The following is a 15,747-nucleotide window of genomic DNA, read 5'->3' as shown; positions in this document are numbered from 1 at the left end:
AATGATAACAAGCATTGAAAACTAACACTAACGACAAGGATTGGCGACTAGATGTAACATTGACGATTCTCTACAATAAATGAAATTAACAATAAAGAATGAATAATACGATTATAGTACAACAGATCTGCTATTCGAAGTATAATATGATAGCATACACTCATTAGAATAAAAGGTTTCATAAATAACAATTTGAAACATTTTCAATAAATATCGAAATATCTTATACAATATTTATTACACAGCATGAATTATTTGTTAAAACATAATATAAATACCAAATATGGTGTTCCCCATTTAACGGACCTCGCAAACCAAAAAATGTTTCTTTAAAAAAATCTATGACGGAAAAAAATGAACGTGCGACATCGCGGATAATATACTTGACAACGTCATACAATGACGCAACTTTAAACAATTTAAGATTTTAAATTGAATCACATTAATGATTGTAAAAATGAGTTTTGATAATACATTGTATAAATGCCATTTAAAAGAAAATTGACATAAATGTAAACATAATTAATTTTTACAAAATAGCCGACAACAACCGATTTAGTGTTAAAATTCCCGGGTATGTTTTAGTATATTTACCGTACCCAGGGTACGAGCCTTACTAACTGTATTATTATAATATCTCACCGACTACCTTTACCTTGTTGTGTTTCAACCTGAAATTTATGTAAAATCCGGCTTTCTTTACTTTTATTTTTCATTCATTTGATTACGCAATTGTTGACGTATCTCTTGGAAAATTATTTGAATCTTTGGATTTTAGTGACGACAAGCTGGAAGTGTCAATTTATTTTTTACAATGAATCTAAGATGTATTTAATTTTTGTGTGTTTGTCATGCATAGTTCAGTGTTTTCCAGAAAAATTTGAGTAGCCAGTTATATGGCCGGCAACTATGCAGTAAAACCAAAGCATTTGTGACATTTACTTGATATATTTGGGAAAAGTAGCCGGCATCAAGAGTTAATGTAACCGGCAAGATCGCTAGCAGCCGGTATTTAAAGAGAACACTGATAATAGTAAACTAAATCTCTACGACGGGATTACAGCTTTGTAAAATTGTTTTTTGGGTGATAATGGTTAGTAATTCATACTAATGTTATTAAAAAATATCGGCTTTAAATTTAATTTTGAGAATGCGATGGAAGAACAGAAAATGAAGAGCATACAGGGATGGAAATAAGTGGTTTACCGTGAACCCGGGGCAAGTAGATTTTGGCCTGGGCAACTCAATTTCAAAAGTTGGTAAACTTCTTTTTTTTAAAGCTTAAAACAATTCACTGCAATAAAAATTGAAAAACAATTGATCACCATGGATCAATACTAGTTAAATAACATTCATTATTTAGGAATAGGACATGATTCAATTCAGGCTCATAATAAAACATCATGCATTGAACATGTGTTGTCAGCAAATGTATTTAATTATCTATTATTTTATTAAAAGAATGTATAATATTCACATGTTCATATTTCTGGGCTCGTTATTCTTTATCTGGGCAACCAAAATACTAAAGATGGTTGCCCACAATAGTAAACAGTTAGTTTCAATCCCTGGCATATCATTGTATCTCTATTGTTATAAGCATTGCATTAAAGTTGTGATTGAGGTTAGCCTGTTGTTTATGGTATATTTACATTTTAGCTTGACTGTTATATATGAAATATATATAGTCGAGCTATCCTACTCAACCCGGCGTCGGCTTGCGCATTGGAATGTTTGCGTACCACCTCAAATATATTTCCTATGTCCATTGACATATTGCTTTTATATTTTGCATACTTCATTACCGACATAAACCCAATCTATAAACAAGAGCAGACAACTCATTTACTGTATCAAGCATTTTAACAGAATTAGGCCCTTTTTCACTTAGAATAATATGCATATTATTGATAAATCTATGTTAAAGTTTGCATATGACCTCAAATATTTTTTATGTCCCTTGACATATTGCGTTCATACACCATGTATTTTGCTTATTAACCAACATGACCCCAATGTATAAACAAGAGCAGATAACTGTATCAAGCATTTTGTAACAATTATGGCCTTTTCTTCACTTAGAATAAGCATATAATTGATAAATCTATTATTAAGTTTGCGTACCACCTTTAAATTGCCATAACTTGTTTATTATGCTCCCCCCCAAATTTTTTAGGGGGAGCATATAGTCGCCGCTTCGTCTGTCCGTCGGTGCACAAATTTGTTTCGTACCCAATTTTTTTTGTACCCAAATTTATATATGTACCCTTTTTTTTCGTACCCAAATAGTTTTTTGTACCCTAATTTTTTCGTTCCCTATAGGTTTTCATAACCAAATTTTTTTTCGTACCCAATTTTTTTTTTTACACAAATTTGTTCGAACCCAAATTTCTTTGAACCCATTTGTTCGTACTCAAATTTTTTTCGTACCCAAATTCGTTTTGTTCCCAATTTTTTTTGTACCCAAATTTTTATTTGAACCTTTTTTTTCGTACCCAAATAGTTTTTCGTACCCTAATTTTTTTTCATAACCAATTTTTTTTTCGTACCCACATTTTTTTGTACCCAATTTTTTCGTACACAAATTTGTTCGTACCCAAATTTCTTCGTACCCATTTGTTCGTACTCATTTTTTTTTCGTACACAAATTTTTTCGTACCTTATTTTTTATTTGTACCCATTTTTTTCGTACCAAAATAGTTTTTTCGTTCCCTTATTTTGTTTGTACCCTTTTTATCGTACTCAAATTTGTTTTCGTACCCAAATTTGTTTTTTTTTCCTACCCGCATATTTTTTCGTACCATTTTTTTTTAGAAATAATCGATTTTCAATTTGATTTCATCTCTCCACTCATTCCATCCCGCGAAACCCTTAAGGTGTCGCAACTCTAGTACTTATATTCTTAGGTAAAAAAAAGCGCATTATGTCATCCACAATTTCACCTTAAAATTCCGAAGCCGTTGGAGATAATACACGAACACCTATACTTATGTATGGTATATTATTTATCACAATTAAAATAACTATAACTAATAAAAAGCCACCTTTTTCCGTTGGGGTAATTTTCTTCTCTATTGATTTATTGATATATTTACTATTATTATTGTCATAATCTTCTAGCAGAAGTTCAAAACAATTAAACACAAATGCTCGTGGAGAGAGCCAATCAAATTTATTGCAATAAGTTTGATTTATTAGCAAAAATGACGCAATGGGCCAATGAAGTTTTTTTTTATTGAAAACACTGGTCAGATATCAGCAATAACTTTCAATGAAATATCATTTTGTGTTTCGTCCATCATTTTTATTTGCTGTCCCCACTTACTGATTTAATTAACAAAAGGCTATAATATCCTTACAAGTCAAGGGCACGACCAAGTGCCATCTTGTATCAGTATGTAATGGTCAGTCTTACCTGTGCAGTTTTGCATGGAAAGCATATCTACATATTTCTTTGATAAAAACACAACATTCCAAATCATTGGTAAAGGTTCACAACATTCCAAATCATTGGTAAAGGTTCATGTTCTGTGGAAATGCTGTCGACAAATATATTAAACGAAGATATGAAGCTTATTGCTAACTAAGATACTTCATATTTGGCTGTTAGTCTAAACAGCGAGAAGTACAAGCAAAGCAAATATTTCTAACCCGGCAGAAATATCTTTAGGGCAAATGATCTGATCAAGTTTGAGGAACATTTGGCAATACATGTGTATAAAAAGCTGCTCGAATAATAATCAATTTTAAACTGCATTTGAGAATAATTAGACCAATAATTAGAAAAACGTTTCCTGAGATGTATTTAACAGTGCGAACTTTTACTATCCTCAAGTGACCTTTTGCCGGTAACAGGAGAATACAATTAACAGAATCTCTGAGATAATCATTATAAAACGATTAACATGCAAATAAATATTTAATTCCCGTGAAATCCATATCAAATGTGTTTATTTGCACACTATTTTTGCGACGCATGAGATGCTGGTTTCATGTACACTTTAATAGCATTAAAGACTCTAAAAAGGTGAAGATCCGTAATTATTTACCGATTTTTAAATATTTTTTTCATATTTTATTTATAAAGGTTATCAAAAAACAATATATATATGATATTGGACATTACAATAAAAAATGAGCAATACAACTTGTTTTGAGCTCAAAATAAAGTGTCCTCCAAGTCAATTGTGTTAACAAACAATCAGTTTATTAACATCGCTGTTTACTCGGAAAAGAGAAAGTTAAAGTGACTCAGGTCACCAAATATATAACGATGATTTTTAACGTTTTCCGGTATCACCCACAAAGTAGGTCTCTTCTAAATGGTTAAAACGTTTGTAGTGATCTAATAAGTTACTTTCTGCTGGTTAAAAGTTGTTTAAAATAGAATTAAAATTGAATTTTCATTCGGCTGTTTTTAGCATATGTCACCGCTCTGAGACTACACATCACGTTAGTTGCAAAAATGTAAACATTTCTTCCAATTATGAAACGGGTTTATATTCCATAATTCTTGACAACGTTGTACCTAAGCTGTTTTATTAGCAGTTTTTATGCAAGAGTAACTGAAATCCGGTAAAAATCAGACCAGTTGATATGCATAATAACTGGATTTGTCACCTTTATAGAGCCTTTAACAATTAACATGGATGACCTAGTTCCGGTGATGTCACTCAAAATGGAGAGTACTCAATTGCATTTAGCAATATATATTCTGCGTTCACACAAATTCAGTCGTTTCTGCACTTTTATGCGAAAATTTCTTAAGGGGACCACTATACTGTTCAAATGTATGGAATATAGATAAATTTGGAAAAGTTAAGTTGAAGCAATAATTTTAAATGTATTAATACTTTTTTCCCCGTTGTTAGTGTGTTTTTATTTATTTTCAGTCGTAGTATTAAGAGTAAAACAACAGTCACAATTCTCGTTCTTAATTAAGCAAATATCACCGGAATGAGGTTTCCACCGAAATAAGGTCACTTGATGATAATTATTTTGGAAATGTGCTTTCTTTATTCGTGTAACATGGGGTATATTTACTGCCAATCATGTATTAAATAAAATGCTCTCTTGAATGACCCAACACAATTAAACAAAAGCTTTGTTATTATCTTGATATCCAAATGTAGAACACACAATTATGGTCAAATGACTTGATAATAACACAAGTGTGACGTCGTTTATTTAAAAAGCTTTTTAATGAAAAAGAAGCTCTCATACTATTTACAAAGGTTCTACTCGAAACAATGTATAAACCAATCTGAATACAGTTGAGAGATAAAAATAGTATTTTTTGTGTTCATATAACGTAAAATATCCGTTATTTAGGTTAGTATGTATCAAATTAAAAGTGCAAATACATATAACGCTATGTATAGAATAATTACAGTAACTACTTATTGAACCTTGATTAAAACATATTTTTGATTCATAAAATTGTTGTTAAATGAATGACTTGCTTTATTTACCGACCGTTAAATCTTTAAGTTATTTTCTTACTTTATGCTTTCGTGGGTAAACAATTGATTGAATAAACCATACTTAAACACTATCCTAGATAGGTACTCTGAAGATTTCCTATCATTCTAGATTCAGTATGTTTTTGAGTTCAATAGTGTGTAGAGATTAGGAACACATATTTTATGATTGTTTGTTTGTGCATTACTAGTATACACTTTAAATACCATCAGAACTCCCCTATTTGTTTACAGCTATATTTTTGCGTTATCATAATTGCACCTTATAATTATTTTTAATAGCCCTTTGTTTTCACAAATAAATGTGTTCATATATGTAGACTGCTACATAAGAAAATGAAGTAAGCTGTCACAACAGGTAATGTCCAAGCATGCACTTGTACATCATATATTATATTATAATAACTGGATTCTAATTAGCATTATAATATGATGTAAACGCTTATGTATATTTCATAAGCTAGGTAACTAAAATATTTTTCACCATGTTTGTAAAATGTTGAAACATTTAATACTATATCATGTTATGTGATGTGACCAGGTTATCAATCGAATAAGTAAGCAGCTTCAAATATATAATGCAGTAACTGTAGGAACATAATGGGGTTGTTGGTGTGAGTTGATGGTCTGTACAAATACACACATCAGTTTTTGACAACTACATGAATATATGTAAAATATGGAAAACATGCTGATTTAAACTTTGCTTTTTACAGCCAGGTTGTTGGTATCAATTAATTGTCTATGTGAGGGCACACATCAGCTGTTATTGCATACAAACATGTATATAAAATTATAAACCTTCGTTCATTTCAACATTTTTCACATCTAGGAAACTCTTATATGCATGGATCATTACTATTAAAATGATGAAGCTTTTAAACAACATGATATATTATGATGTGTTAGTTGATGTAATATGCATGTCCACACATTAGTTGTTGGTATATACAGACATACATATAAAGTGTGCAGATGAAAACATTTTCATGCTTTTGCTTGAACAAAACTATGTAAATAAGATAGTTAATGAACGTGTTTATAACCAGGTAAAATATTATTGTTAACACTGGTTACTCGGAATATGATATAAACGTTGCGTTAGATACAGGTTCCGAACTAGTAGAATCTCTAATTTATTGTTCATTTATGTTTTTACTGTTGATTTATTTTCATATGCATCTCAGTGCTCAGGATTGTGTGTTTTGTTATTGCTGTAATATTTCATGTTAACACTCATTAACACACTCTTAGGGGCTAAAATGAATAAAGTTATATAACTGTTATAGGTCAAAACAGAGACTCTGGTCTAAACCATGATAATAACGGTAAAATGTATTCAAAAGAAAATTATAAGACAGTGTGTTTACTTCAAGCATCACATGTATGTGGGCTAGCAAAAAACAAATGGCAAGCAAAATGAAGTTGAATCAGTGTATATATACAATAGGAGGTTATTGTTATACAATACTTACTCCAAACCAAGACAAAAAGAATGACAAAAAGATCTTCACCTAAAAAATCTTTTATAATACAATACAACAAAAAGGATCTGGTTATTTTCAACTTAATAATAATGTAATTTTTAAATGAAGATTGTAAAAATCTAATTATGCAAGACACTCGTAGTGTAGAAGGAAACAAGCAAATTGTAACCCAAATACCTTGTGGGATCTAATACATGGCACTTTAATTAAAGAGCATTAGTATTCAGTTTTCTACAATGTCTCAAAACGAAATCAGGACAAATTACAACCTTCTGTTTTGACAAAATTAAGTGAATGTTTAATATGCGAAATTGGTTAAAATCAATGCTGTCAGGTTTTTATATTCACTCATAAAACTATATATTATCGACCACAAATGAAAATGTTGTAAAACACAATGTATCTCTTTACATTGAAGTTGACATAATTTTTGTGTTTTGTATTTAACTGCTCGATTATTATTAGTCTGAAGTTTCAAATTGTGAACGTTTTTCGTCAGAATACCATGTTTCCGTCAACGGCGCAAAATCAATGCTGTCGTCTCGTAGCAATTGCCCGACTAGCACATCCTTTGTATTACTGAATGACAGTTTAATGTAAGACAGATAACATTCTCTGTAAAATTACTGAGTGTGTTTGATCGTTTTGGATATATCAGATTTGATACATTAACACCATATTGCTTCCTTTGTGTGTTGTAACTATGGTGTGTTACAGTTCCTGATCGGCGACTTCTAAACTGTTTGCTATGTACAGTTATAACAGTTGAAATTTGTTCAGGCAAATATTGTAGGTTGATGATATTCACACCTTGATTGGTGTCCCAAACACGTCTACTAACTAATCCACTTCCCCTTCGGGTACCTCGATGCCTTAGAATACCTAACTGTTTCAGTCAAGCAAAAATGACTGGATTTGGTTTGCCTATTGCATATTTTCCAATATTGTGTAAACAATGGTTACTGTACTGCTTGACGGTTGAAAAGTGCTCACATGCTGAGGGCAAAATACACTCCAATGTAAATCCAAATGAAAATAAAGTATTGTCTCTTATAGTCCAATTGACACAAATGCGCAAAATAATTCCACACAAATGTATCATATAACCACTCTTCTCACATTCATACAACTTCATGACAATTTTCGTCGCAACGACGATTTTAACTGTAATACTCTTCAGCGATTTTTTTTGTTTCTTATATAGTACATGTGAAAAGCACTTTCCCACTGTAGGAAAAAATACAAATTTCCCAATTGCAGTTCGAAGATTCCCGAAAGGAAGGAAAGATGTATCAATACGCATTATATTCAAGTACAAAAAAAGAATAAATAAAACGAGCACTGAAACTGAACATTTCAGCAAAAAGGCGTGAAAATGAATATTTAAGCAATTAAAAAGACCAATAATTCCCAATCATCAAATTTCAAGACGTGAATTTTCCTAATTAAAAGGTTTACACGCTAATGTTTCACAACGGGCGCGACACCGGTACATTTTTTCCGATTGGGAGAAAAACGCTGCTATACCCTTTCCATTTAGTAAAAAAAAGAAATCGTATTAAAATCAATTTTAAAGTAAATAAATATGTGATACGGATATAAAAATAAAATTGCGCAAAGCGGAAAAAGGAAAACGCAATGCTGATAAAGCTGACACAGAATTAGGCTGCGTTTTCAACTTCGCAATATGTGACATCTCGATGATCGAAATGCTTATTAAGGCGGCCTTTATTTACCTCCTTGGACAGAAAATCGCGAACCATAAACGACCATTTCTGCAGTGTCTCCTTGACGTATTCTCTGTCCGCTTCGTGATAACGAAACAGAAAACGTTCAGGCATTTCCAGCAGCTTTTTCACGTTAAAAACCGGATCCTTTGCTAGGAAGCGTTCTCCACGGGACGCCATCATGTCAATGATACTTTCGTCAAGGAAGTCCTTTCCATAGTCCGGATCCGCCTCTATCATTCTTCGGGACCCTACTCGCTTCCCCTCTTTGTCCCGATCACAGAAATACTCCGGATGATGGGGGTTGTGTGAGTAATGATGCTCAAGCGACAAGGTCCATTCTTCCTTTTCATCTGGCTTTTCAAGCTGTCTGAAGTCTTGGCCTCCTTCTCCGAACATTATAGCATACCCTAGCACTTCCCTGTGGCAAAATTTGCTCAAGTCGTGGCGATCTATCAAATCCGGCATCATGTCCGAGAATTTCACTCCGACTACAACGCACAGTTCGTATGACTTTCGAATCCAGAATCGATGAGAGCATACTACCTTTAAATGTCCGGGGACCTTTATTTCGACGAGCATCTGATAAATGGACTTTATAATGTCATCCTGGTCGTTCATGGTTCCTGACACCTCTCCAGATAGTTTATTGACTTCTCTTATAAGGGCCGCCTCAGTTGGATCCGTAGGTGATCCTGTACCTACTTTATTCTCAAGCCAGTCCTCTACCAGCAAATATAGTGCGCGTTGGAAGTGGAGATAATCCGTGTTTAGAACAGCCACGAACTTCCGAATAACAGCAATAGCGCCAGGTGATAGCGGGAAAAGCCTCTAAAAAGATGAAGGACATTGAAAAAGCTTTTATTTTTTAAGAAAAAAGCACAAGAAGAAAAAACAACGATATCTGGAGAAACAAACAACAACACGAATAGATATTACTCAAGGTTAAGATTTGTTCAGGGAAAGATCTGATTTCGCTTAGACTTTGACCTCCGAGGTGAATTAAGCACTTTTCTATTCAAATGTGGGTGGGTGTATTCTGAGGTTTATGAGGTGTTTCCGCGCCTGAAGCTGCATTATGTGTTGACCCGAAGTAGGTCCTTACTTACTTTACTTATTAGACTAACGAAAGTTGGGACAAATTTTGAATTATACTAAAATAGCTGCAATTTCCAGCTATATATTTGTAATTGAAATACTTTGCAATGTTGGTGTGGTCATGGGTTGGGTTGGGTTAGGGGGTGGGGCAGGGAAGCGGGAATATGGTGACCACCAATCAAACTCACATGCCTCTGGGAACTGGGATGCTCCACAATGCTATTCGGACAAACAAAAACGTTATATACGGTGCGTTACTATAATATAAAATAAATTAATAATAATAATAATATTATTATTATTATTATTAATTTTTTTATATTATTATTATCATTATTATTATTATTATTATCATTATCATTATAATCATTATTATACAAATTTTAAGTAAAAAACAATTTTGTTAATTTTGAATGAACAATTAAACAATAAGTGCAATCAGAAATTTCATGGATCACCAAAGCGGGTTGCTAATACACAGTGTAGGCCACCGTTGTTGCTTGTTTTATTCCGTGTTTCTGTTGTTGTTTTGTTGTTGTTGTTTGTGTGTGTGTGTGTGCGTGTGTTTTATTGGAGGGTTTATTATAGATAGAAGGGTTAAAGTAGCCTCTTATTATAAGCCAGCATACCTTTGCCGCCTCAGTGCAATTTTTAATATCAAACAATTTAAATCTCCATTTCCATTGCCCGTACACAAGCCAGTGACAAACGCGAATTTACACAAAAAAAGAAATAAAAAACTCACACACAAAACATCCATGCATTTGTAATGAGGTTGGTCTGCGTGGAGGGCTTTTTCAGTCAATTAATGCATGAATACTGGATGGATACGTGCAAGAATGAATGAATGCAAGATTTAATGAATGAATGCAAGAACGAATGAATAAATGCGAAATGAATGAATAAATGTATGTTTGAATGAATGAATAAACGAATGAATAAACGAATGAATAAACGAGTGAATAAACGACTGAATAAACGAATGAATGAATGAACAAATGAATGAATGACCGTCGTTTGGGCATTAGGATGTCTGTTTACTATAACAATAATCTCCGCCCGCGACCGATTTGTGTTCTGCAACATCCTCTACCACACCCTATACAGGCATGTCTGTGTGGAGTTATTTATAGTTATTTTTAAAGTGATATTATGCGCATCAAACAGTACCTATGCAATGTTTATAGGTGTCTTTCGCAACCTTTGTTTATTTTTGGTGTTTTCACTTCTTTACACTTATATTTGTTCATGCAGCATCAACATACTAAAACAATATCCTGGAAAGAGAAAAAATGCATTTGAATATCAACCGTACTTTCGTTTGACAACTGATCATGCATGAACGATGTGAATCTAAATTTAGTTTTATTGCAGATTCGTTCATACGACACCAAGACACAATTTTGTTTTACGGATCATTTTAATTTCCTGCAATGATATCTATTCATACGACACACGCACACTTTACTCCGATCCTATTAAAAAGACAGTTCCGTGCGGCTGGACTGGGATAGTCATGTAAAATATCAAACATAATTTAAATTTTTTTTATTAACAACTGGTAGCAAGATGAGTTGCAGATAATTGGTCAGTTACCACATTTTAACTAACTCTTTTGACCTGTTAATTCTTTTCAGCTCAATTCAACCGTGAAAAATGCGCATACTATCACTTTAATGCCAACAGCGCGATTGAATAGATTGAATTAATCTATTTCATACCGTTTGTGATCGAGTGTGGTATGTTTGTGCGCCTTCCCCAGCCAGGTGTGATAACTATGATCAACTATTATCATCCTAGTAAATGAGAACAATGTACATAAAAACTCGCTTTAGGTCGCTAGGCGATTTTGCAATGTAAGCTAGATTACCGGTATGTTAAGTTTTTATGTGAACGTGAAACATTAATGCGCTACCGTTACGGTTAATTCCAAATTGCTATTTCCAATCGGAATTGATGATAAAACATTTTATTCGAGGATGTGTATTTATAGACCATACTTCGCACATTGTTTTTGTGACCTCATTTGTCATGAACCGTAGTGTACATTTAGCAAACAACATATATACCGCCTGCGTTATTTCCGACGCACAAAAATCACTATATTCCACGTCTGAGAAATCCGTGGAAGACATTTTCGAAATGAATCCCATGTATATTTCCCATCTGTACACAATCTAGTTTCAGTTTGAAACTCCATTGGGTTTTTCGCTACTGTTACATTCAGCATATGTGGGTTATTATCCACCGAATTTGATTTTGATGAAAATAGTATATGTACATAACTATTAACAGGAAATTAACAAAGCCTATCACTATACAATTAAAGATTTCATTACACGGTTGTGCATCGCTAGACAAGATAAGATTACAATGCATGCATTGATTTCATTTAGTATATATTTCACTTTTATTCACGTATGTTGTCATTTTGAGGTATAATCGTGTGTGTTTTAGGCACAGCTGTTAAACCACTAAACCAGGGACCTATACAAACAGATTAAGATCCCTGGTTTGAACCAGCTTTTCGCCGGAAATGACCATTTACATAACGCCAGCAGACCCGAATGAACACACTTCATTGATTCCGTCGGCTGAGTTGAGCAAAATCGCCGAGAACATTTGCAACATCACCGCGTCTTTGTAGTTTAGTTCAATTAAGGGAGATAAGGACACACATGTTGGCCCAGTTACAATTACGGATTATCGGTAATTTCCAACCCCAAGACTTTCAAGGTTAGAGCTGGGTCAGTAAATCTTAAAGGGGCCTTTTCACAGATTTTGGCATTTTTTAACTTATTCATTAAATGCTTAATATTGATAAATGTAAACATTGGATCGTAAAAGCTCCGGTAAAAAATCAAGAATAAAATTTAAAAAAAGGAAAAGAACATTGCCCGGAGCAGGTTTCGAACCAGTGACCCCTGGAGTCCTACCAGAGTCCTGAAGTAAAAACGCTTTAGCCTACTGAGCTATTCCGCCGAGTACACATACTGGACGTATTTTATACCTTATATAAGCAATCTTCGTAGTTGCACAAAATTTAACGACAAAAACAGAACTCTCCAAATTATTCAATCGTTTCGCGTTGCAACGCTTTATAATTTTTAGGTTTTAAAATCGTCAAAAGATGCATATAATGGCTATATTAGACCATGGTAAATGTTCAATATTACTGTTTCCTCACAAATTTCATAACTAAAACGAAAATGTGCGAATCTGAAACAACTTTTTTCAATTTTGTCAATTTACCAAAGCGTGAAAAGATCCCTTTAAGGGATGTTAATAAACGCCTTATGTTGATAGCACAGTATTGCGGTCAATATATCAAATAACACAAAATTTTAGGAAAATAAATGAATGAAAACCTATCCGTAAATGCCATTGTCTTGCATTGTAGGACAAAACTACCGAAAAAGTATAGTGTTCATGATATCGCTAAATTATCTAGCCACACATGTGTGGCGTAAGCAAGACAGAATAAGCTACCGACATTTGCGAGTTTGCTATAGACAACACAGTGTGACTCAAATTTTCTATCGCAAAGTATGGTGGTTTGATGTTAAGTTTACAAGACGCATAAATATTTTCAAAGACCCGCGTCATGCAAAAATGGGTCTTAAACAATATACTTCCAGCGTGCTCCAGCTTACCCTTTGCATCGTCGCTGTTTTGTCAGGATATGCGTATTGAAAGCGTAGCCCATGATCAGACTGCGCAAGTGCATATGCCATTAGACCAATTTTCGCATGACGAGGATGTAACCGTGTTATTTAAATGTGTTGAAAGAAAAATGTCTCTTAAGCAGATATCAACACAGCATTATGTTTCGTTGAAGAAATAAAGTCATAATAATCCTGACCATGAAAAAAATTAATGAAATTCGACGAAGATTGATCCCCGCGGCAATTGTTGTTGTTGTTGTATAAAAAAAACTCGTTGATTTACGACACATGAAATGTCGTCTTTTAACTGATGCTTACCAATTAATAAAACCACAGTTTGCAACATTTCCATTGTTTTTATTTTCATAATTTATTCCAAAGTTTTCATGTAAGCAGGTGTTTTTTATAACTGAACGCGTAAACAAAAGATCAGGTCATTTTTTAGCAAGCCGGTACGTCCCTAGGAACACGGCGAGGGTGAGCTATCGATACTTTCGTGGAACATACATGGACTGACGAGAGACAAAAAAGAATCTGACGATTTTGTAAATATTCTTAAAAATTATGACATATGTTTTCTGTATGAATCTTGGTGTGACTCGACAAGTAATGTTCAGTTTAACGGATATTTATCTCACAATTTTTATCGTAAATTCAAACATAAAAATGCCAAACGTAATAGTGGTGGAATTGTTTTACTTTACAAAGAATATTTAAAGAATGGAATACATATAATAAAAAACCATTACGACACTATAATTTGGTTGAAATTAGATCGTTCCTTTTTTAATACTGCAAAAGATATATATTTATGTGGATCATATATTTGGGGTGATGATTCGCCTATATATAATATTTTTAACGTTGATTTATTTGAGATTTTAGAGCATGATATATGTTTATATGATAATCTTGGTTGTGTGTATATATGTGGAGATTTTAACAGTAGAGTTGGTGATAAGAAAGATTATATTGTTTGTGACAAATTTAATAGTTGTATCGATAGCAACGATTATACTTCAGATTGTATCCCTGACAGGGCCTCATTAGATAAATCACTCAACAGTCACGGGATAAAATTGTTCGATATTTGTAAAGGCTCGTCTTTTCGTATTGTAAATGGTCGCATTGGTAATAGTGATCAGTATACATTTTTGTCAAATAACGGCTGTTCAGTGATCGATTATCTTTTAACAAAAGAAAACTACTTTTCACACATACAACAATTTTGTATACAAAGTTTTAATGAATGGAGTGACCATGCACCGCTCTGCTTTTCATTGTTATGCAATAATAGATTTCATAGCGAAGAAAGCCAATCAGGTATTAAATATAAATGGAATGATTCCCTGCGGGAACAATTTCGATCAGGGATTATTCGAATTTTACCAACTTTTAATGATATTGTGCGTAATACCAACTGCCCTGACAGGGACTCAATTAATGTTTTGATTGATAAGTTTTCAAATACTATCCGCGATGTTGCGGATCCATTGTTTGCCAAAGAATGTTTTTATTCAAATGATGTTTATTTTGAGGGTTACAGTAAAAGAGATAAAGATTGGTTTGATCATGATTGTAGAGTTGCGCGTAATATGTATTTAGAAGCGCTAAGGTTGTTTAATGTAGACAAAAGTAATACAAACAGGTCTATTTTGTGTGATGCAAAAACTAATTACAAAAATGTTGTTAGAAAGAAAAAGCACGCCGATTATAATAAACGTATGTCCGAGTTAGCTAATTTACGCAAAAGTAGGCCAAGAGACTTTTGGAAACATTTTAAATCTAGATCTTCCAAAACATCTTCCAAAATTTCTCTAGATGCATTTAAACATTATTTTGAAAATTTAAGCGCAGACATTTCTACGGATAAGAATAATGATGCTGAAAGTTTTAATAGCTTTTATAACTTTGATAATCCTAATACTGTTTACCCGGAGCTTGATGATCCAATTACAGTTCAAGAAATAATAAATGCTGTTAAGCTACTGAAGCGGAACAAATCTTGTGGCAGTGATAATCTTTTGAACGAGTATTTTATTGAAAGTGTTGATATATTAGCCTTACATATATGTGATTTATTTAATTGTGTATTGAACTCAGGATATTATCCTGAAAAGTGGACCGAGGGAATCATTGTCCCTCTACACAAGAAAGGTTCAAAAGAAGATGTAAATAATTGTAGAGGGATTACTTTAGTTAGCTGTTTATCTAAGCTCTTTACAACCGTTTTAAACAATCGCATTGAAAATATTTGTTACGAAAATAATATTATTTCGGACGCCCAATT

At 33.1% G+C, this 15,747-nt stretch overlaps 1 protein-coding gene across 1 annotated transcript; it reads right to left on the bottom strand.

Moving 5' to 3' along the window:
- Positions 1 to 7,475: 7,475 nt before the first annotated feature.
- Positions 7,476 to 10,012, bottom strand: LOC127875280 (uncharacterized). Its single transcript, XM_052420228.1, has 2 exons — positions 9,981 to 10,012; positions 7,476 to 9,525 (listed from the first exon to the last, which is right to left on the bottom strand). Exon 2 carries the CDS (start codon positions 9,313 to 9,315, stop codon positions 8,629 to 8,631), a length of 687 nt encoding a protein of 228 aa, XP_052276188.1. The 5' UTR covers positions 9,316 to 9,525; positions 9,981 to 10,012; the 3' UTR covers positions 7,476 to 8,628.
- Positions 10,013 to 15,747: the final 5,735 nt, after the last annotated feature.

Source organism: Dreissena polymorpha, chromosome 3 (genome assembly GCF_020536995.1).
Source record: "Dreissena polymorpha isolate Duluth1 chromosome 3, UMN_Dpol_1.0, whole genome shotgun sequence".
NCBI lineage: Eukaryota > Metazoa > Mollusca > Bivalvia > Myida > Dreissenidae > Dreissena > Dreissena polymorpha.
This window is presented reverse-complemented; position numbering and strand designations above follow the sequence as displayed.